The sequence below is a fragment of the Chionomys nivalis genome, chromosome 23, assembly GCF_950005125.1.
Source record: "Chionomys nivalis chromosome 23, mChiNiv1.1, whole genome shotgun sequence".
NCBI lineage: Eukaryota > Metazoa > Chordata > Mammalia > Rodentia > Cricetidae > Chionomys > Chionomys nivalis.
In genome coordinates, this window is record NC_080108.1 from 6,090,524 (window position 1) to 6,113,157 (window position 22,634).

Sequence of the window (22,634 nt, forward strand, 5' to 3'; positions counted from 1 at the left end):
TAATATTGACCCTGTGAATGCAGTTTGGTTGTGAGCCCTCAGTATCAGTTAAGGTCTGTACCAGAGACCTGGACCGAGAACACTCAGTATAAAAAGTGTTGTGAGAGCTGAACCGCAGAAGAGACAATAAGAGTCTGCTCCCAGCCCCTGGGGCTGAGGAACAACAGAGAAGGGGGGCAGCTGTCTGGTGCGTACGAGCTGTGAGCTCAGCGATGGATGAATTGCAGACGGGGTTCCGTGGCCACTGTGAAAGGGAAGAATCAAGTCTGGGGTTGTCTGGCGGCAAAAGCAAAACTCTGGGTCTTTTAAATCCCGTTCTCAAATAAATGACACTTTTTAGACTATGCTAATGTTTCATAGGATAAACCCATACAAATTATTATTATTCAAATGTTATTAAATGTCCTACAGTTTACCTGTGCTTCTAAAAGAACTAGGCAATGCTGGACATCATCTTCTTTTCCCCCTCCTGGAGCCGTTCTGTTGCTCTCTAGTGCCCCCTTTCGGCAGACCCCGGCACAGAGCCCCGTTGATTTTTTTTGCTCTTCAATGTAAGCTCAGGAAGTACGTGTTAATTGGTAGAGTCCACCCTCTTGCAGATTCAGCATCCTTTGGACTTGCAGATGGCAAAAGCAACTCTAACAAAAGAGAACTATCTTCAACAAGTGAAAACAGTCTCGCCTTCTCCCCAAAATGAGAAGAAACAAGTCTTGAAGTTGTTGGTTATTGCAAGAGAGTTACACTAACCGTCACTGAAAAGAATTCACTTGCTCTTCAAACCCAGTCACAGTTGAAAACCCTGCTGCTCCAAGACTGAAATATAGAATTAGCTTCCAAAAAGTTATTAAATGATCGAGGGGGGAAAAAGGAGTTAGCCAATGTCTCCCATTGTCTATTGTGATATAACCAAGAAAGAAGTTTGCATGGCTGCTTGCTAGTTTCTTTAGCCAGTCATAAAGAAAGGGCTTTGGCCAACTCGAGCATGGTAAACATGTTTCTGACAAGCCTTGCCCATCTCTCCCATTCTCTCTGCCTTGCTAAAAACCAAGATGACATTCCTAAAACCAGCCACCAAGGTCTATTCCCTTATTTGGCCACTTCCTTCCCTAAGGCTGACTACGAAGGTCCAGCTATTGAAGTATTGAAGTCCAGCAACCAGAAAGCTCCCTCTGGCTAACCAAATTAACATGCCCAGTTAAAATTAAATACCTCGGTTTACCTTTATAAACCATCATTTTCCTATCTTCCACATCTGCCTCCTCTCTATCCAGAGGCCGTCATTTGTCCCTCTTAGACAAATCTCCTTGACCCCTTTCTCTTTTTCCCTTCCCACTCTCCTTCGTCCTCTCCCTCCTGCCTCTGTCCCTTATTCTCTGCCCTAAATCTTCTTTGTGCTGAGAACTTGGTCTTGGAGATCTTGAGCTGATATTTTCCTTCCGTATAATGTCACTTGGTGCTCATAAATTTCTTCCTCAGCGGCCGGGCGGTGGTGGCGCATGCCTTTAATCCCAGCACTTGAGAGACAGAGGCAGGCGGATCTCTGTGAGTTCAAGACCAGCCTGGTCTACAAGAGCTAGTTCCAGGACAGGCTCCAAAGCCACAGAGAAACCCTGTCTCGAAAAACAAAAAATAAATAAATAAATAAATAAATTTCTTCCTCAGCCATTCCATGTTTTCTTGTCCTCAGACAGGACTTTGTCCGGCCAGGGTTCTTCACCCAGTAAAGTGTCCTATCCCTGCGTTTCTGAAGGTCCTGGATCACCAATAGTCCCGCCCGTCTTTAGTTTTCATACCCTTTAATATTTACTAACATGCAAGGGACTATCAATCCCCCAGAGGATGCCCCAGCTCCAGCCATGTCCCTCCCCTGTGGTTATCTTCCTCTTGGTTATCAGGATCAACCCCCACATCCAAAGAAATGAGTGCTCTTCGGTTCCTGGGTCAGTGCCGAGAAAAACCCAGGTGGTGGTCCCAATCCCGAATCCAGTAGAAGCCTGCTGCGATCCCTAATGGAAGGTCATCGCTCTTGGGAGTGAAGGCCTCTAGGCAGGCAGAGCACAAACTTTTTTTGGTTTTTCGAGACAGGGTTTCTCTGTGGCTTTGGAACCTGTCCTGGAACTAGCTCTGTAGACCAGGCTGGTCTCGAACTCACAGAGATCCGCCTGCCTCTGCCTCCCGAGTGCTGGGATTAAAGGCGTGCGCCACCATTGCCCGGTGCAGAGCACAAACTTGAAGTCAAAGGAAGCATATACTCTGCGGGTTATCTGGTGGGACTGTAGGATGCGCATGTGTTCTGGCTGTGGGAGAAAGGGCACAATGCATCGTTTGCGGAACTGGATCCTAAGTTGCATGTTCTTGTCATGTGCAGTCTTACGGTGCGGTGGGTAAGATAGGCATCTCGACACACAATCACTTGGTGTCTCATGGTCCCGTCATGCCTGACTTTTAAATGTCTTTGTCCCTTCAATGAATACTTCCAGGGGTGTCACGTCCTGCGTGACTTGGTCCTGGAAACCTGACAAGGATGACAACAGTCATGAAGAAATGAAAGACACTGAAGGAAAGACAGACACACATAGAGAAGCTAGGAGGGGTTCACCATGTTCTCTCTGATGGAATGAATGGGACTCTGCCTTGCTTGTCATGGCTCAGGAGGAGGGGTTAGCTCATGTCTGTAGGAGAGAGGAATCTCCAGCTGTAAACATCTGGGGGAGAAAGCCTCAGTAGGTGCTTCCTCTACACTCTCAATTGCTCAATATTCACACAGACTAGGGAAGGCTTTGGCCGTTCCCATGGGTCTAAGGTATTGGGGTCCCTGGCATGGCTGTGCCCATATCAACAATACACAGTCACTCAGATTTCTTTCTGTGCATTAGTTGCTGGCTCCGTTTCCTGACCCAAGATTGATTTTTTTTTTTAATTAGTACAGATACAAACTCTCGGTTCACGGTGTGATTGAATATCCCACCATATAATAGCAGTAACAGCACCTGGCTAGCTGGTTGTCTCCCATGGACAAGTAGCAAGGCCAGGGACTATTTTTCAAACTGTTATTTACAGCAGAAGGGAGGGAGGAGATGGCATCAATTTGCCCTGAATCCTCCTGCCTGCAGACATTTCTTTTTTTTTAATTTTTTAAGCATTTATTTTATTTTATTTCGTGTTCATTGGTGTTTAGCCTGCATGGATGTCTGTGTGAAGGTATCAGGTCCCCTGGAACTGGAGTTACAGACAGTTGTTAGCTGCCATGTGGGTGCTGGGAATTGAACTCGCGTCTTCTGGAAGAGCAGTCAGTGCTCTTAACCACTGAGGCAGATATAATTTTAGTTTTTATTGTTTTTATTTTGTTTTGTTTTTTTGTTTTAGGGGCTGTTTGTTTGTTGAGGGAGTTGTTTGGTTGGTTTGGTTTAGCTTTTGTTTTTAAGACAGGGTGTCTCTATGTAGCCCTGGCTGTCCTGGAACTCGCTCTAATCCAGGCTGAACTCAAACTCAGAAATCTGCCTGCCTCTGCCTCCTGAGTGCTGGGGGAAAGGTGCGCACCACCACCGCCCGGCAGAGACACGATTTCTTTAAGAGTTGAGAAAAGCTGCTCTTCTCGCGCCTCTGCCAAGTGTTTACTGGCGGGTTGAGGGCTCGAGGCCACAAGCTGATTCGGTCCACTCTGTTGCAGGCACAGCCTCCGTAGCCGTGGCGGGGATCCTGGCCGCTCTGAGGATCACCAAGAACAGGCTCTCCAATCACGTGTTTGTTTTCCAGGGGGCAGGGGAGGTAAGTACCGCCAGGAGGACTCTCCAGTGCTGCCCTGAGAAGAAGAACGGGTGCGGGAGTGTTCCTGGCGGGAGGTGGTCTGGGTTCCAGCCAGTGGAAGCGGCATGAGTGTGGCCTGATTGTTGCGGCGTTTTGAGTCTCAATATTTGAGTTTCTCGAAGGAAAGATTCACCTGGGCTTCCTAGGATTTGTGGGGCTGAGGAAATGAAGGGCTCATTTGGGTGAAACATCTGGTATATGCCGAATAACTATGTGCTTTGAGTTTAAATATCGTCCTTATGGTACTCCCTAGGCAGCCATGGGCATCGCCCACCTCCTGGTTATGGCCCTGGAAAAGGAAGGCGTGCCCAAGGCAGAAGCCATAAGGAAGATCTGGATGGTGGACTCCAGGGGTCTGATTGTCAAGGTACTGTTCAAGTCTGAAAAACTAGAGGTTTTGCTGGGTGGTGGTGGTGCACGCCTTGAATCCCAGGACTCAGAAGGCAGAGGCAGGCAGATCTCTGTGAGTTCGAGGCCAGCCTGGTCTACAAGAGTGAGTTCCAGGACAGACTCCAAAGCTACAGAGAAACTCTGTCTCAAAAAAACAAAAAACAAAACAAAACAAAACAACAACAACAAAAAAAAAAAAAAACTAGAGGTTTACTGGCACATAGAGCTGCCAAGAACTAAACCTAAAGAGGCCTCTAGCTAGGCACTAAAAAGCTAGGTGCATGCTTTTAATCCCAGCATTGGGGAAGCAGAAAGAGGTGGATATGTGAGTTTGTGTCATCCTGGTCTACCAAGTTTCAGGACAGTCAGAGCTGCACAAAGAAACCCTCAGAAAAAGAAGAGGAGGGAGGAAAAGAGGGAGGGTAGGACAGAAAGAAAAAAAGGAAGGGAGGAAGAAAGGAAAGGGAAGGAAAAGAGGAAGGGAAGGAAAAGAGGAAAGGAAGGGAAGGGAAGGGAAGGGAAGGGAGGGGAGGGAGGGAGGAAGGAAGGAAGGAAGGAAGGAAGGAAGGAAGGAAGGAAGGAAGGAAGGAAGGAAGGAAGGAAGGGCTCTCCAAGGGACAGAATGCTAAGACAGGATGGAAAGCAGAAAGGAAATTCTAAAGCAAAAGCTCTAATTGCTGTTATCCAAAAAGTTATGATGGTGTGTGTGTGTGTGTGTGTGTGTGTGTGTATGTATGTGGGGGATTGTTATGAGGAGTGTGCGCATGTATATGTGCCTGAATACCCTTCCAGCCTTCTCTCCTACCACTTCCTACCCCCAGTTTACCTCAGCCATATTGAATCATAGTTCTCCAGAAGACACGGCTCACTCTCTCCCACAACCTTTCACAGCCGTTGACAGGGCCGTGGGCCTGGTATGCATCTTCCCATCCCCCCATCAATTCAGGGAACAGTCTCTGAGCAGGTTACCAGACACTGGTCACTTGTGCTTTTTCCAACATCATTTGGTCCATTCTATTGAGCTGACTTCTAGTCAAGGAACTGTAGGCTTGGCATCTTCCCTCTGGCACTCCTGAGGCCAGCTGGAGCCGTCAAAATGATTGCACCCATTTAACAACACTGTGCCAGCCTGTCACCCCTGGGCTCCTGTTTGAAGAGATGGAAAGAAGTCTGGAGCTTCTCAGGCACGGTTGGCGTGACCAGCCGATCCTAGACTCAACTCAGGGACGCTCCCAGGAAGACTAATGGATCCTGTTAAATCGATTCACATTAGCTCTCTGGTACTGAAAGTCTCCAGGCCCCGTCCTTCTGCAAACCTGTAGGCTGCACTTCATATGACCAGCGGGTTCAGTGAGGCTAAGAAATCTCCTAGGAGTCTTTCTATCCTGTCCCTGTAACCCATGACCCCCAATAGCTAAAAACAAAATTAAAAATAAAGATTTTTGATCATTTTTATTCTAAATATTTTATTTTTAATAATTTATTATAAATAAATAAATACTTATGTATTCTTCCGTGTGGCTCGGAAGATGGCTCAGAAGCTAAGAACACTTGTTTGCTCTTATGGGGGACCCAGATTTTATTTGATTCCCAGCACACACATAGTGGCTAACAACTGTTTGTACCTTCAGTTACAAGGGACCTGGTGCCCTCCTTAGCCTCCAGAGACCCTGCACGCATGTGAAGAACAAATACAAGCAGCAAAATACCCACACAATTAAAATAAAAATAAATTATTTATTTATTTATTTATTTATTTATTTATTTATTTGGTTTTTCGAGACAGGGTTTCTCTGTGGCTTTGGAGCCTGTCCTGGAACTAGCTCTTGTAGACCAGGCTGGTCTCGAACTCACAGAGATCCGCCTGCCTCTGCCTCCCGAGTGCTGGGATTAAAGGCGTGTGCCACCATTGCCCGGCTAAAAATACATTTTTAAGAAAAAAAGGAAGAAGGAAGGAAGAAACACATGTATACATTCCCTTAGGTTCTACTAAGGAATCTGATAAAGGGTCTGGGCCTCACTATTCTGAAGGCTCAGATCGTAACACAAGGCTCAATCAGAAACACTGTGAGAATTCTAACACAGCAAGGCTCTGCTCGGAAGGCCCTCAAGGCCACTGCTACTCCATCTTCCTTCTTTTCCTACAGGGTAGGAGCCACCTGAACCATGAGAAGGAGATGTTTGCCCAAGACCATCCTGAAGTCAACTCCCTGGAGGAGGTAGTGAGGCTGGTGAAGCCCACAGCTATTATAGGTAGGAAGAAGAAGAGGTCCCGCCACCCAACCCTCTCAACTTGCAGATAGATAGTCTGAGACTCAGTGAAGAGTCACAAACCTGGGGCTGGAGAGATGGCTCAGCAGTTAACAGCACTGACTGCTCTTCCAGAGATCCTGAGTTCAATTCCCAGCAACCACATAGTGGCTCATAACCACCTATAATGAGATCTGGTGCCCTCTTCTGGCCTACAGGCAGGATACTGTATAAATAAATAAATCTTAAAAAAAAAAAAAAAGAGTCACAAACCACCTATGGAAGCGCAACTGTCTCCCTATCCCATGCCTGGTTCAATGCCAAGAGCTTATTGGGTGATTTCTGTATAGAAACCATAGAAATGAGGGCCAGAGTTGGGACTTGGTGACATATGTGTTGATGTAAGACAGTGAGAAAGCGCAGTGCCGCTCTCTAGCGTGGAGATGAGCAATCCTTCCACACCCAAACTGGGACCCTGGTTCCTGTCCCTGTGGTACCTGTCCCTGTGTCTGCGCTCGACAACAACATTCGGGAATGTCTTCCAGGTGCACCTTCAAGATCGGAGGCCAGAAATGGACCAGTGGTCTCCCGGAAATAAGCAAGAGGTCTTAGCTAGCTCAAGCAACAGGATTCCCTCATCCCCAACAACAGATTCTATCCCCAGGATTCCCCAGTCCGCCATGGGGTACCTAGTTCCCTCACCAGTGCCACAAGAGGGGAAGTGGGGTGCTCATACAGAGTAGGCATTCCCCGCTGCCCCCCTTTTCCCTGTAGGTGTCGCTGCGGTCGCAGGAGCCTTCACGGAGCAGATTCTGAGGGACATGGCCTCCTTCCATGAGCGCCCTATCATCTTTGCCCTGAGCAACCCCACCAGCAAGGCTGAGTGCACAGCTGAGAAGTGCTACCAGGTCACTGAGGTCAGCAGAAAGTCCTTCCTCCCACCAGCTGAGAGAGTAGCAGCGGTTACCACCAGCAACCCTATGAGGGTGATAACCCTCCTCCATCAGGAGAGTGACAGAGGATGCCCGTCATCGTGAGCAAGCTGAGGTTTAGAAAGATGAGTCAGCTTTCCCAAGATCATCGAGCTGATAAATAGAACTAACCTTCAAGTCTCCATCTAACTCCAAAGCCGGAGCTCTTCCATGATACTGGACTGCTCAGGGTTCCCCCAAACAACAGAGCTTTGTCCAGCAGAGTTTCTTTATTCCTGAGGCAACTGTCTCATGCTGGCCCTCCCAGATGTTGGGGGAAGAGGCACCATGGCCTCCTTTGTCAGTAACTTGATGGGAGGCAAGGCTTAGCATTTACCAAGTTCTCACTATTCTGGACACAGGGGAGGATATAGGTCCAACATTTAAGAGATAAGACTAGACTGCCATGGCTGCCCCAAACCTGTCTCCAAGTTCCACTTCCACTTTCTTCCTATGTCCAGGGCCGAGGGATCTTTGCCAGTGGAAGTCCCTTTAAGAATGTGACTCTGGAAGATGGCAGGACCTTCATTCCCGGTCAGGGAAACAATGCCTATGTGTTTCCTGGGGTCGCCCTGGGCGTCATTGCCGGTGGGATCCGACACATCCCAGATGAAATCTTCCTCCTGACGGCAGAGGTACCGCTGCTTTTCTCCCTAGGATGCTCCCTAGGGTTGGTGGCTCAGCACCAGGTCCTTACGCCTAGTGACCCCTGGATTCATCCTTTCTTATCTACTACCCACTCACCCCAGACCAGAGGCAAGGCTGGAAAGGAAAGCTCATGGAACCTTGAAGCAAGAAATTTTTTTTTGCTAAGATAGCCACCCAGAATGGTACTAAGGATGTGGGTGGAGGCTAGGACCCAAGAAGTAAGTAAGGGGGCCCAGAGACTCCTATATAACAGGCTGTGATCAGTCAGAAGACAGAGTCTTTGTTTGCTGGTCACAAGCTTATCCATGTTGGTCTTAGTATTTTCCTTCTAGAATTCATGGAACCTCGTGCTGTTTTAAACTTCAGCCAGGCTTAGCACAGAAATAATGAGTCTTTGTTTAAACCTAAGCTTCCCTAGGGCTGTGTGTAGCATTGGTCGCAGTACCTGGACAAGCTTTGGGATAATGGAATGGGATTTGTTCTGTAAAGAAAATCTCTCTCTCTCTCTCTCTCTCTCTCTCTCTCTCTCTCTCTCTCTTTCTCTCTCTCTCTAGCATATTGCCCAAGAAGTCTCTGAGCAGCACCTGTCCCAGGGGAGACTGTACCCACCACTGAGCACCATCCGAGATGTGTCTCTGAGAATTGCCGTCAAAGTAAGGGCCGTCCTCCCTCGTACCCCTCTAACACGGGTGGTGTGGCTCCACCTACTCCTACGACGTCAGGAAGGCTAGGATCCTTGAACCTCGCTGCATGTAACCCACAGACTAGGTGGCAAACTCTTGCCTGCTCAACAGCCTGAGTCCCACTCCAAACACCCACCCAGGCATTTCTAGAAAAGCTCCCACATTTCCCCCACAGACAAAAGAAGGAAGGTCGTCAGAGGCCACGGTCTTGGGAACCAGAATGTGGGTGAAATTTCTTTTAATGAATCATAACCCCTCATTTATGGGAAAGGTCAGCTTGCACAGCATCATAGAAAGGATTCAAGCTTTGGAGTCCCCACTCTGGCAATCAGCAGAGGCGTCACTGTGACCCAATGCCTTCACTTCCCTCAACCTTAGCTGCTTCTCTGTAGAGCCCAGTAGTTCCTCCCTCCCAAAACTCCTGTTGGCCAGAGTGGGTAGTTACTCTTCCCCTTTCTCTCTTTAAGGGATGATGAGGTGATTGGATTCACAGAACATTCCAGACTATGCAAGGATAATGGGTTTTCAGAGAAAACATAATATAGTAAAGACCAATTTCAAGCAATAATTATCCAAGCTGGATACTAGGTACATGATATCCTTTCCATTAGTGTGTGTTTTTCTGTAAGAATAATCAACAGTTTCAGAAAGTACACCACAAAGCAATACGTAGTGCCCACGAGTTGTCCAGCGCAGGCGCCCTTACAAAACAATCATCAAGTCCAACAATCCAGATCCCGGTTCAGCTCACCCGTTCCTCTTCCTTCACGGGGGACTATTTGCTCACAAGATGATCATTCAATTCAACCCCATCAGTCTCCATGGGAACAGGCTGCAGGCAGACTGTTACTGTATTATCATCACTCTAGAAGAAGGTGATCATTATTTTGCTTCCCAAGCCGTAAGCTGAAGCACTAATCGAGTTTACCATTGGCTGGAAACCCGCAGAGAATTAGAAACAGGGATAATCATGGGCTGGGCCTCTTTGACCTTGGCCCAGGCACTGGGTATGAATCCATCTCCAGAGCTCTGGGAGAGAGGGACAACCAGCCCCTGGGGAAAGAAGCAAGTGCTATCTAGGAAAAAGTTTTAATCCTCCCCTTCCGGTGGTGTCATGGGTGGCAACTGAAGAGAAACATGACCGGTCCTTTAGGGAATATTCTTTGCCCCTCGCTGCCAAGAAAGGGGCTTTTAAGGCCGATTTCCCATAGAGCTAGTTTCTCATTCAAACCTGTTTCTCCTAGGTCCTCGACTATGCGTATAAACACAACCTGGCCTCCTGCTATCCAGAGCCCAAGGACAAGGAGGCTTTTGTAAGATCTCTGATCTACACTCCAGACTATGACTCCTTCACACTAGACACCTACACTTGGCCTAAGGAAGCTATGAATGTCCAGAAGGTCTGATGCACTCTCTGGGACTTATTTGGGCTGGACGAAGAAATACAATATAAACGTTCCAAAATGGCCAGCCTTGTCACCATGGTTATTTTTTGTCTGTCATTTGTTTTACTTTGTGTGTTCTGCTGAGGTGCTGAGGTATGCAGCAGATGTCAGCTTTGTTCCTGAAGGCCCTGGAAGCTCTCTTTCCTATAAAACTTCTCTGAATCCTCTCCAAGTGGTTCTTTTACTGTTAATTGCTATTATCAAAGCCTTGTGGGAAATTCTGCTTAGAAACGCACCTTTGTAGAGCTCAAGGTCTAGATTGAACACAAGTCCTTTTCCATAAGCGAGGAAGTGCTGTGCATGGAAGATGTTCATAGGGAAGTCACAGAGCTCCAGGAAGAAAGGATGCTTCCCATGAGACACCAAAGGAGGGCAGTGTTTGTGCTCTGCCCATGACTAAAGGGCGGATTTGTCATAGGCACTCAGGGAATGTAAGCAAAGCCACCTGCCAGAAAATGTGGACCACCCGTCAGGGAGTGAATTCATTTCAGAAGAATACATTGCCTTCAAGGCTCAGTAGAGTGTGGGCGGGGGCTGAGTGGCCAGAGGCTCATCAAGAAGGGTCCCTGCCCTTTGGGTTGTTGAGTACTGTACATTTTATGTTGTCATTACTAAAGGGAAAAATAGAGAAATATGGATGAGAAGAATCTGTATGCCAAAGAAAGAAAAAAGAGGAGCAAAGAGTGTGAGCGCCATGAGGAAGGCATTGATTTGGTTTGTAAGGAAGACTTGATTTAACTAATGTTCCAGGCCTGGGACACACTCTCCCCTCCATCCTTCACCCTCAAGTAATGGAGCAATTCAGATTTCTGGTGGAGGTGATGTTTGGTGAAAACCTTCACCTCCCCCGTTTCCATGACGGCACACATGCATAGCGATCAGTAAAGAAAGACTTGGAGCCCTGCTTGGCCTGTTTGGGACATCGGCTTCCAGTCTCCTTTCTCTGTATAAATCACACTTTGAGAAACTTATCCCCGGTGCCACTTCAGCCAGGATTCCCGCTGCAGATAATGCGCTATTTGACTGTCCCTCGGTGCAATCCAGGTAAACTCCTAAGCTCCACGAAGAGTACCTGGCAGAGTCATGAATCAGTCATCTCTTGTTCAGGTCTTACTCTTCCAGCATCGGCTTCCCTGGTGCTAGCACTTAGCCAACAATGTCCCCAGAGCGTAGACCTAAATATAAAAACTAACACTATACGTTTCTAGAACAGATCAGTGAGTCCTTGTGAAGACTCACCAGTAAATCTCTAATGGCAATCTCATATCTAAAGCCTGTGCAAACGATAGAAGAAACTGGCTAAGATTTCCAAGGTTCTGATCTATTGCACCAGCCCCACACGACCACCAATGGCCTGGTTAGACTTCTCATTTCCACAGGAGAAACCACCTGCCTGGACCCAAACGCCTCCTTTCTATTCCATGCCCAGAATCAGTAAGTGCACCTGTAGAAGAAAATGGCTTCTTCCATCCGAAAGGCTCCCTCCATGCAACACCTCTCAGCTGGTCATGTTCCCCTCCTAGCTCTCAGAGCTCTCCTAATGTACGACTTTTGGAATGTCTTCATATGTCCTTCATTGTTGCAGGTCGTGTCTTGGGGTTCCATCATTGACCACATCTCATGGAGAGGAGCAGAAGGCTCTAGATGTAGATTTTCAAAACTCCAAATGTGTTCCTAATAGCACTGAATTACGGTCAGAGAACCTGTCATGACTTCTTGAAATACATTTCAGTTTGCTGGGAAATCTATTTTTTTCAAATGCTATTGTCAAATTTTAAAAACAAAAAAGTTCACATCTTCTTAAAAAGAATATGTGCACCAACATGGTAGGATACAATATCCTTTGGGGATTTTTATTTTATTTTACTCAATTCTACATATTATTATTTTTCTCTACTCAGCCTATATCTGAAAGATAATTTTTCCTTGCAGTTTTGACCATATTTATTTTACATATTTTGACCCAGTGTTATTAGGTACATGAAGTTTAGAATTGTTATCATTTACAGTGAACTCAAATCTGTGAAACTTTGTAATTTTCTTAATAATGTATTTGTTCTGTGATAACATCTTGGAAGTCTCCCTTGCCCTTTTTTATTTATTTAGATGTTTAAACTCATATCGTACCTGGTGATGACAAACACTCTCCAGTTATTTCTGCCACACAACTTAAAGCACTCTTTCCTATAGCGAAAATGTGGTTAGTTTAACATTAAAACATAGGATCATTTTATCAATTTTACAATAAAATAATTATCAAGAACCCTAATTTTAACTCGCATAATTTTAAAAACAAAAAATATTGTCAGGTGGTGGTGCAATGCACCTTTAATCCCAACCAGGGAGGCAGAAGCAGGCAGAAATCTGTGAGCTCAAGGCCAGCCTGGTCTGGTCTACAAATCTAGTTTACAGTCAAGGATACTGAGAAACAATGTCTCGAAGAAAAAACATAAACTATTAAATGTCAAATTGATTAGTAGAAACTAATCCCATTTTGGTTGGGAAAACATACTTTCAACCAAAGAAATAGGTAGTAAGCAATTGCTAATGTTTGGCCAAAAAAAAAAAAAAAATTAGGGGCTTCAGAAATTGGATAATAGCACTGTTTGAGCCACAAAGGTGACACATCTCTACTTTTTATAAAATACCAGGGGTTAGAGATGGCTCAGTAGGTAATGTGCCTGCCCTGCAAGCGTGAGGACCTGAGTTCAATCCCTAGTGCCTATTTAAAAAACAAAAAACAAAACAACAACAACAACAAAAAAGCTGAGTGGTGGGATGTACTTGTAATCCCAGGTGTGGGGAAACAGAGAGATACAATCTCCAGGGCTCACTGACCAACCAGCTGAGCTCAGTTGGCAAGCACAAGGTAAAGGTTGAGAGAACCTATTTCAAAACACTGACGAGGAGAGCAACTGAGGAAGCCACTTGCCATTTGAGGTTAACCTCTGGCACACACACACACACACACTTTCACATGCACACTTACAAAATGCTTACTAAATTACAAACCCTATGTCCTACACAATATTCTACTGCATAGTCTCTCCCGGCCTGTCTTCAGCCCTCCTCCTTCGATTGGTATGCCAAACACAAACATATATGACAAGGCATTAAACACACACGCTGCTTCGGTACAAATGGCTCTTGTCTGAGCATCTACCGAAGCTGGCTTTTCCAAGCAGAGGTTTCAAAACAGCATAAAATGAGATTTACGGAAATGCATTCATCACTGTGAAACTTAAAATCTCACAGAAACAACTGCCGCAGACTTGATGTCTACCAGCACAGATACGGGGAGGAAAACACTGAAGAGCAAGCAAAGAGCAGCTCTATCCTGGCAAGGTTTGAAATGGCTTGGAAAGATGTTTAGAGTGTTTTAGAATTTTAATTCTGTATTATTAAACATAGACAAGTCCTGGGTTGTGTCTTAGCAGCTCCATGCTGACCTTGGACTCACTCTGTAGCCAAGGATAGCTTTGAAACCCTCATTCTACGGCCTCCACCTTCCAGGAGCTGAGATTCCAGGCATGCATGGGCCTCCACTCCATGCAGTACTGGGGATGGAACCCAGGGCTTCCTGATGCTAAGCAAGCACTCTCCCAACCCAAGCCACATCCCTGGCCTCTGATGCTCATTCCCCCTATCCCTTCCCTGCTTGCCACATTACATGTATTGTTTGCATGTGTGCATCATGGTACCACAAACGTGTGGAGATCAGTTACAAGAACTCAGTCCTCCCCTTCTGCGGTGTAGGTCCTGGGGAATCAAACCTAGTTCCTCAGGCTTGGTAGCAGGTGCCTTCACCCATAGAGCAGTGGGCATTTAATAGGTTATTAAATGACAACTTTGGTGCTAGGATTCGGGATACTTTCTTACAAGTGGTTGATCAGGGAGGTCCCAAAGAACCCCCAAGGCAACACAAGCTATCATCTTTGCTCTTGATTTCCCACTACAGTGAGATGCTAAAACTCCCATTGCTAAAGTACAGTACACTTTAGATGCAGGGTATAGTGGATGAAATTAAGCTGGAATTGACCTGAAGTTTTTCTGTCAGAAGATGGCCTGCAGACTACTTAGGAGAAAACAGTCCTCGAAGGTCTCATCAGCATTGGACCGTGCACAACAGAACAGCGACCTGTCAGCAATATGTGCCAACTGGCCCAATGGTGCCGTAACAAAATTACCTTCCAAATGTTTGTGTTTATACCTTTAGAGCCACTCTCAATGTTGGTCAGAGAAGCTTCTTTTTGCAATGAACAGCATCAATGATCAACATGATGAGAATGTTATTATCAACAAAAAACAAAGGAGGACATAAGGTTGGGAGGGATGTGGGATAGGATGCAGCAGAGAAATTGGATAAAAATAGTGATAGATGCATCTAATCAAAAAACATTATATAAACGCATAAAATTTTCAAAGAATAAGTAAAAACGTATTTTAAAAGTTTAGACTTGGGGAGGGGATATATGTACCATTTAAATTGTCATGCATACTCAGCACTTCGAAATATTTGTTAAAATGTATTTATTACAGGTGAGAAAATAGAACGTTTCTAAAAGAAGTAACAGAGCTGGGTCAGCACCCTCAGCATCCAGCAAGAAGCTGGGTCCCTCCCAGTCCCAGTCCCTATAGCAAATGGACTCTAGGTTAAGAATTATTTAGACACCAGCACCGCTATTGGAGCCAAGTTCAGGGAATACGCAGGGATGAGAGGAAGGCGGGACACTAAGGAAAAAATAGACATGAATTCAAGAAAGGGTTTGAAAACACTCAGTTTTTTCCTCCGAGGTACAAATATACACACTCTAAATATTCATCCACTCCAAACAAACGTTCCTCAGAACGCAGGTTCAAACTTTGAGTTCTACACGAGCAATCGCGACCCCTGCAGGAACTTATTCAGGGGCCACACGTTGCTCTCACCCACGTTGGAGGTGCGCCTCTGGCACTGCCTGCAGCGCCGGTACTTCTCACACTGGTCCAAGAGGAACAGCTTGTCAGAAGCCCTGGGGGAAAGAAAGCAAAAGCTGATGTCATCAAGTGTCCCCCAAATCCCTAGAAGCAGAGCGAAGAAAAGTGATGCCCGATCTCTGCTTTCAAGATTCCTACCGTCACCTGCTGCCTGGCCCTGCCATCTGCCGCCTATCCCACATCCTGGCGTCTGCGGCCTCCTCCTTTTCACTAAATCAAAGGCTTTGTGCAAATTCCCTTCCTTCATGCCTAGTCATAGGTGCCTAACAGCAAACACATAAAGCCCAAGGCCACGCCCACCCTCTAAGGTGGCCCCGAAGCTTTGGACGAAGCTGCTGGCTGACAGGTAATTCCTAACACCTGCTGATAACTAAGGGTTTACTTGCTTAGAAAAGTCCCAAGAGGACAGAGCTTTTGGAGAGTTCAGCACCCAGAAAGAAAGAAGAGACAAAGAAGGGGAAAAAACAAACAGGAAGCAGAAATAAAGGACTACGATGACTGATTCTCCATTTTGAAAGTTCTTGGTTCTGCAAGTCAGTCCCAAGTTTGCTCTTGTGACTCATCAACATTTCTGTAGGGACACAGAATTCTGTAAAAATCATAAGACTGGGTCAGTGCTGCCTGCCTCTTCCCCCCACCCCCATCCCAGTAGCCAGTGAGAAGTTGAGTTCAGAGTTGAGTCCGGATTATGAGGAGCTGGAGAGAGGGTATTTGCTAACCTTTTGAAGAAGGAAGAAGAACTGCCGCCTACCACAGCCTGCCCTGGGTCACCCATTCGCTAACTTGAGTTCACAATTATTTCCTGTGACTCCCCTATCGGCTATCGTCATGTTGGCCAAGCCGTCTCTCTGGATCCAGGCAAAATCTTGCTGGTGTACACCTCACTGCTTCTCCCTGGTTTTCCACAAGACTGAAAGAAATAGTTTGAACTCACCAACTTCAACCCTCTTCCTCTTCTCTAGATCAAATAGACACACTTCGCCTGTGGCTCGGGACCACCATGCTATCCCTCATACTTTCTTTCTTACAAATGAGCTCCACCAATAGAAAATCAGATGAGACATGCCTTTCAAGAAACTCTTAAAAGAAAGGGTGAAGATGAAGAGCCATGCTTAAAGGACAATAATGCTGGAGCTGGAGAGATGGCTCAGTGGTTAAGAGCACTGGAAGCTCTTCCAGAGGACCCAGGTTTGATTCCCAGCACCCACGTGGTGGCTCACAACTGTCTGTAACTCCAGGTCCAGGAGATCCTACACCCTTCTTCTGGCCTCCTTGGGAACCAAGCACACAAGCGGTGTAGACACATATGGAGGGGAAAAACTTATACATATAATAAATAAATCTTTTTGTTGTTGTTGTTGTTTTAAAGTCAAGACTGGAGAGATCAGTTAAGAGTGTTTGCTGTTCTTGCACCTGAGTTAAGGTCTCAGAACCAAAAGTGGCTCACAGTTGCCTGGAACCCCAACTCCAGGGACTCTGACCCTCTATTCTGACCTCCTCAGGTACATATGTATATATATTTATACACACACACACACGAATAAAAAATAAAATCTTAAACAGTAGTGGAAAAGTAGCCACGTAAACTGTTTTTTGCTATGTTTGGTCCTGATAATCTGACTGTATTATCTGATAATCTGACTTGGTTTCATTGGAATCTTAACGTTTTAGGAAATCTTTTTTCATTTTCTAAAATCACACCTTAAATTTCTAAAGGATTTCCATGGTTTTCAAAGTATAATAGTTTTCCATATTTTTATATTTTTTTTTACCCCTAAAACCTCGGTGCTAGCTGGGTCAGGCAATTATTTACATTCACAGTTTACAAGTTAAAAAGTATGACTGGCATTAGCAGCCTTCCCACAGTTCGTGCTAACTCTAAACGGCAGATTCAAACAGTAAATACACAGCTGGAGAGGGGCCCTGCACCACTGTGTGTAGCTCATTCTTCCCATGGTCAGTCTTTCCTATCCATCCATGAAGGTCAGGCATGGTAGTGTACAGGAGGCAGAGGCAGATGAATCTATGAGTTTGAGGCCAGTCGGGTCTACAGAGCAAGTTCCAGTCCAGCTAGACTAAATAGCAATACTTGTCTCAAAAAAAAAAAAAAAAAGTCCATTAAGCTTGGAAGTGATCAGAGCAGAACTCATCCTGCTTCAAAGCAGCCCTATCCAGAGAGAGTTGCAACCCTCAGCAAAGTGGAACCACCAGGGCAGAAGCAAAGATCAGCACATCCAGCACAGTGTTTTCCAGCCCCTTGCTCATCAAAGACATTGCTAATCAATCGCAGCAGCGTTTCCCACTAACCAGATTTGTTCTTCCCAGAGAATGCTGTAGAGGGCCACACTAATCAACTGATGGTACTCAAAGCCTCGACCATCCTAGGGTTAGACTAACAGTGGTTCTCAACCTGGGAGCCACACAGCAAGCAGATCTCCTGCATACCAGATACTTACATCACAATTCATAACAGTTAGCAAAATTACAGTGATGAATTAGCAACGAAAGAATTTTGTGATCATGTGAAGAACGGCATTAAAGGGCCGCAGCATTAGAAAGGTTGAGAATTACTGAGTTAGAGGACAGAAAACTCGGAGCTGATTGACTAGCAAGGTTCTTACAACCAGAGAGACCTGGTTCCCATGAGGTCTTACCGCTCAAAGGCCTTCTCCTCCAGGTCCCGCTGCTTCTTCATGAACAGACTCCTGTTCCAGTCCTCCTGCAAACACTGGTTGATCCTGTTCACCCGATCCAGCTCCGCAGCTCTGTCTGCCAAGTGCCTGGAGAGAAAGGCACAGCCTTACTCCATTTACAATGCTGGGAAGGACCGGGACCACCCTGGGTGCCCTACTTCTTTTATAATAAATTAGACAAAAAGCATTCTGGTCCTGTTCAGGAGCCTTTAGAATGTGCAGAAACAGGGGTGCTGGAAAAACCACAGTGAAACCGCAAGCTGTCAGATAATGGATGGCTCTAAGATCTTTCATCCTGCACCCTGATTTAAATTAGCAGAACTTAAGTCCTATTCCAATTAACAAATTCAGCTTCCAAGGCCACTAATGTCCTTTGAAGCTAATTTGGCTCATCTGAAGAACCATCCCAAATGGATTCCCTGCCCTGTGTTTCTCCCCAGCCTCTCAGCTGTCAACAATCAACTACACATCTGGTTCTTTGGGGGTTTCCCCACTTTGGAGGGAAGGTCTCTGTGTGTAGTTCAGGGTAGCCTTGAATTCTGGGTCCTCCCGTCTCAGCCTCCAGCATGCTGGGAGCACAGAAGTGCGCTATCACACTTGGGGGCAACAGGTATTTTATGGTACAAAGTGGAGTGCAGAAAGGAGAAGAGGAAGAGAAATGAGAAGAGGTAGGGAATGACTTGTAAGAAAAACGGAGGCAGAACTACCCAGCCCTGACGGGAATGCTGGACGAAGGGTGTGTCGCCCAGGAAGAGAACAAAGCTAGCACCAGGCTAAGCTATTTTCAGGAGTCATTTAAGTCTGGACCATCAGAAGGGAGATACTTGTATTAGCCCTAGTAGAGAAAGAAAACAAGTGCCCTCCAAAGTATGTAACCTGTGCTATATCACTCAGTTAACACAGTGACACAAACATGCCAACCAATCAGAATGCATCTGAGACGTGGTCTGGAGCCCCAAATGAGAAGCTGAAGTTCAAGTTCAAAGAAGGGATCACGAGGGGCTGGAAAGATGGCTCATGGGGCTTGAGAGATGGCTAGAGAGGGCCCTAGTTCAATTCCCAGCACCCACATGGTAGCTCACAACTATCTGTAACTCCAGTTTCAGAGGATCCAACAGCCTCACACAGACATGCATGCAAGCAAAACACCAATGCACATAAAAGAAAAATAAATCATTTTAAAAATTAAAAAGGAGGAGCCGGGCGGTGGTGGCGCAAGCCTTTAATCCCAGCACTTGGGAGGCAGAGGCAGGTGAATCTCTGTGAGTTCAAGACCAGCCTGGTCTACAAGAGCTAGTTCCAGGACAGGCTCCAAAGCCACAGAGAAACCCTGTCTCGAAAAACCAAAAAGAAAAAAAAAAAATTAAAAAGGAGGGGGAGGTTCATGGCAACCTAGGTAGAGGTGTACTTGTTGGGCTTGGGACAACCGTGCCTATCACTGGATATGGAAATAGGTCACGATTTTAGAAATTTGATATATATCAAGGCAAGGCTCTTATCCTTGTACAGATTAGATGTGACTTTGTTTTTTTATCAAAATAGGGAAATGTGTAATACAGATCATGATTCTAACAGAATAAACGTCACAATTTAACTACTCCCCCACCCTCTATCAACAGTCACACCCACTACCATTGTGTCCTTCAGTCTGTGACTGACTCGCGTCTAGCCAACCCAGCACGGAGCCTAACAGATCCATAAACGATCCCACTGGGGCCATTTCTAATATTTATAAAAATTTAATAATATGACTTTTTATAAATACAACTACCTTCCAAAAATAGCAGATTCCTTGGCCAGAAGCCTTTTTGGATGATAATTTGGGCTCATCATAAGGATTGATGGACATTTAGAAAGAAAGGACTAGTTTCCTATGACAGTCTCGGTGGAGGCAGGAAGTAGGAAATTGATGATGGAGGGCTAGGAAGAAAACACGAGGTGTTGTGAGACTGAGCGTTAGTGCGACCCTTAAACTGTCTCCACCAGTCAGGTGACCACCTGGATATTCTAAGAAATCAAGTGTCTGATGTTTGAACTTTGAAGTCAAGGCCCTGAGAGAATTCCTTTGCCCATCCTTCCACCTACGCCATCACTTCATGATAGAAGCAGAACACACTGAGAACTTGGGGAAGGATCACCATTTATGAGTGGAGCAGCGTATCTCTGGCTCATTTAATACAACCAATGGATAGTGATGATGTTATGATTCTTTTAAAAAGTTATGCTGTTGGTGAGAGTAGTTGTGTACACCTTAATCCCCAGCACTCAGGAGGCAGAAGCAGACAGATCTATGAGTTCAAGGCCAGCCTGGTCTACAAAGCGTGTTCCGGGATACTCAGGGCTACAGAGAGAAACCTTGTCTCAAAAACCAGAGACCGAGGAGAAGAAAGAGGAGAAAAGGAGAAGGAGGAAAAGAAGAAGAAGGAGGAGAAGGAGGGGAAATTATACTGTGATATAAGGGAATGTGGAGTTGGGGCTTGAAAGAAAAGTGGAGATGAAGAGAGAGCACATTTTTTATTTAATAACATTTTCTTCATTGAATGAATTATAGTATAAAACTGAGTGAAATACATAACAAATTTAGAATAATGGCTTGCATAAGTCCTCAATACCTTAGCTACATTTATTCTCCACTATTGTTACAAAGAAAGAAAGAGTTGGGGGAGAGGAAGCAGGTGACGAAAGGAGAGGGAAGGCAGACCCGGGCTCTCCTTACTCTCGCTGCGTCCTCTGAAGCATCTGCAGGTCTCGCCTCTGCTCCACCAGCTGGTTCAGAATGGCATTCCTCTTGAGGCTGGCAGCCGCCTCCATCTGGTGCTTCATGCAACTCTGCTCTCGCCTTCGCTTTTCAGTCTTCATCTCGCCCTCGTTCTTACCAAAGATGGGCTCAGCAGAATCCGGCTCAAACATGGGCAGCTGGGAGGGTTTGTTCTTCACCTGGAATGGGCAGCAGACAATGGGCAATTAGTAAGATACCAACACCGAGGCTTACAGGGACGAACAAAGCCTTGAAACCTACCAAAGGAATAACGTGTGTGCTTATTTATAGGACTGTGTTGATGCGGTGTATAGTCTTACCGTAATGGTCACCGTCTTCCTACCTGTGCATCCAACGCTCTCTTGTAAAACTGCGTTTCTTCCATCTTCTCTTTTAGGTATTGGGCTCTCTGTGCAGCCAGTCTGGTGTTTAAGACACAGAGAAGGTGAGAGTCATTTTACAGTTTGAATACAGCAACACAAGTTAGCATCATCGAAGCATGTTCCGTATTAATAGGAACGGGTACGGGATGCATGAAAGCTCATCATTCATTCTGAGAACTCTCGTTATAAGAAAAAGGAATTCAAGTCTACAGGTTGCTGGATACTGTGTTGAACACAGGGCAGACAGGACAGGTATAAGAAGAAGGGGGGCCATATCACCCATATGGGATGAATATGGCAGGCACCCTCCCACGCACACACACACACACACACACACAATACTTTTTAAGTCTGGATAAAGCCATGCCTATAAGTAGATTCAATATGTAGTTCTTCCTTAGAAAAGTAATCTACCCTCTCATTGTACAGTCATCATATGAAACCTGCCAAGAACCTGAGTGATTAATGAAATTCATATAGTAGAGCAGATAAATCTTAGGGCAGTATATTCTTAGGGGCGCAGAAACTAGCTTATTGTTTGTGGTGGCAGTCTCTGCTCATTCCACACAATGATTGTCCTGGCTTCAGCAGCAAAAGTAGGAGCTCCTAAGGCAGTTAGGAATTTCAGGGCCTTGGCCCTATCCAGGGCCTCAGACAGCCCAACCTGAACAATAACTTTCTGCTTCCTGAAAATTTAGACTTGAGACTCCGAGTCTCCAAGCTCAAAGTGAACTAGAGGTGGTGCCACGTAAAAAGCTGTGGGGCAAGCGGGGAAAATGGATCCGCCCTGCTTCTCAGCTCCTGGTTCTAGTGTCCCCTGTGTCTATGCCCTCAGGTTTGCTGGAACAAGCTATGTGCTTAGAATAAGACTCATCTTTGCCAGGAGGTCACTTGAGCATCTCACAGTTGGCAATAATGCCTGCTCAAGATACGTTCCTTCCTGAATCTACCGGGAAGTACCGGTGCTCATAAACAGTACAGAAATGCTGTCCTATCGGGCGGTGGTGGCGCACGCCTTTAATCCCAGCACTCGGGAGGCAGAGGCAGACGGGTCTCTGGGAGTTCGAGGCCAGCCTGGGCTACAAAGGGAGTTCCAGGACAGGCTCCAAAGCTACAGAGAAACCCTGTCTCGAAAAACCAAAAAAAAAAAAAAAAAAAAAAAAAAAAGAAATGCTGTCCTATCATGCCAGTGCTTGCTCTTAGAGTTTCAGTTATTGCTGAAACTAAAGAAATGGTGGCTTTCTCTTTGTGATGCAGCTATTCCTGTGAAACTGGCTGCTTTTTGGGTTTGTTTTTTCCCTTGGCTATGGAGGTATTCATGGAATTCTGAATGCTTCTTCAATCCCACATAGAAATTAGCTTCACACAAGACGTCCGTCTTCCCAGGCGCACGTGGTGAACTCACTCCTCTGTGAGCTGCACTTGTTCCAAGCGATCCATCAGCTCCCTGTTTTGTCTTTGCTTTATTTCCTTCTCCCGTTTGCTTTCCATTTGTTTCAGGAGACTCTGGGAATATTCCCCTTGCTTAAAAGCGTTAATCTCGGGACTAAGAGGTCGTTTGTCAAACAGGAAGGATTTCTGAAATGAGACACAAGAGATTCTCTTACTCTTACATACCAAGAAGTAAAT

General features: G+C 45.8%; 2 protein-coding genes across 3 annotated transcripts in view; one reads left to right on the forward strand and one right to left on the reverse strand.

Moving 5' to 3' along the window:
• Positions 1 to 10,361, forward strand: part of Me3 (malic enzyme 3) — a 154,517-nt gene extending 144,156 nt beyond the window's left edge. For both annotated transcript variants that reach the window (XM_057756483.1, XM_057756484.1), the window contains 7 exons: positions 3,671 to 3,768; positions 4,061 to 4,174; positions 6,345 to 6,450; positions 7,222 to 7,364; positions 7,880 to 8,053; positions 8,621 to 8,719; positions 9,994 to 10,361. In XM_057756483.1, the coding sequence (XP_057612466.1) occupies positions 3,671 to 3,768; positions 4,061 to 4,174; positions 6,345 to 6,450; positions 7,222 to 7,364; positions 7,880 to 8,053; positions 8,621 to 8,719; positions 9,994 to 10,155 (896 nt within the window). In that variant the 3' untranslated portion in view covers positions 10,156 to 10,361. The remainder of the gene's footprint in view (positions 1 to 3,670; positions 3,769 to 4,060; positions 4,175 to 6,344; positions 6,451 to 7,221; positions 7,365 to 7,879; positions 8,054 to 8,620; positions 8,720 to 9,993) is intronic.
• Positions 10,362 to 14,743: 4,382 nt separating this feature from the next.
• The window catches only part of Ccdc81 (coiled-coil domain containing 81), a 28,335-nt gene continuing 20,444 nt past the window's right edge, over positions 14,744 to 22,634 (reverse strand). Inside the window, exons 13-17 of the mRNA XM_057756565.1 lie at positions 22,411 to 22,583; positions 20,966 to 21,044; positions 20,581 to 20,801; positions 17,826 to 17,951; positions 14,744 to 15,206 (exon numbers count right to left, since the gene is read on the reverse strand). Coding sequence (XP_057612548.1) covers positions 15,065 to 15,206; positions 17,826 to 17,951; positions 20,581 to 20,801; positions 20,966 to 21,044; positions 22,411 to 22,583 — 741 coding nt within the window. The 3' untranslated portion in view covers positions 14,744 to 15,064. The remainder of the gene's footprint in view (positions 15,207 to 17,825; positions 17,952 to 20,580; positions 20,802 to 20,965; positions 21,045 to 22,410; positions 22,584 to 22,634) is intronic.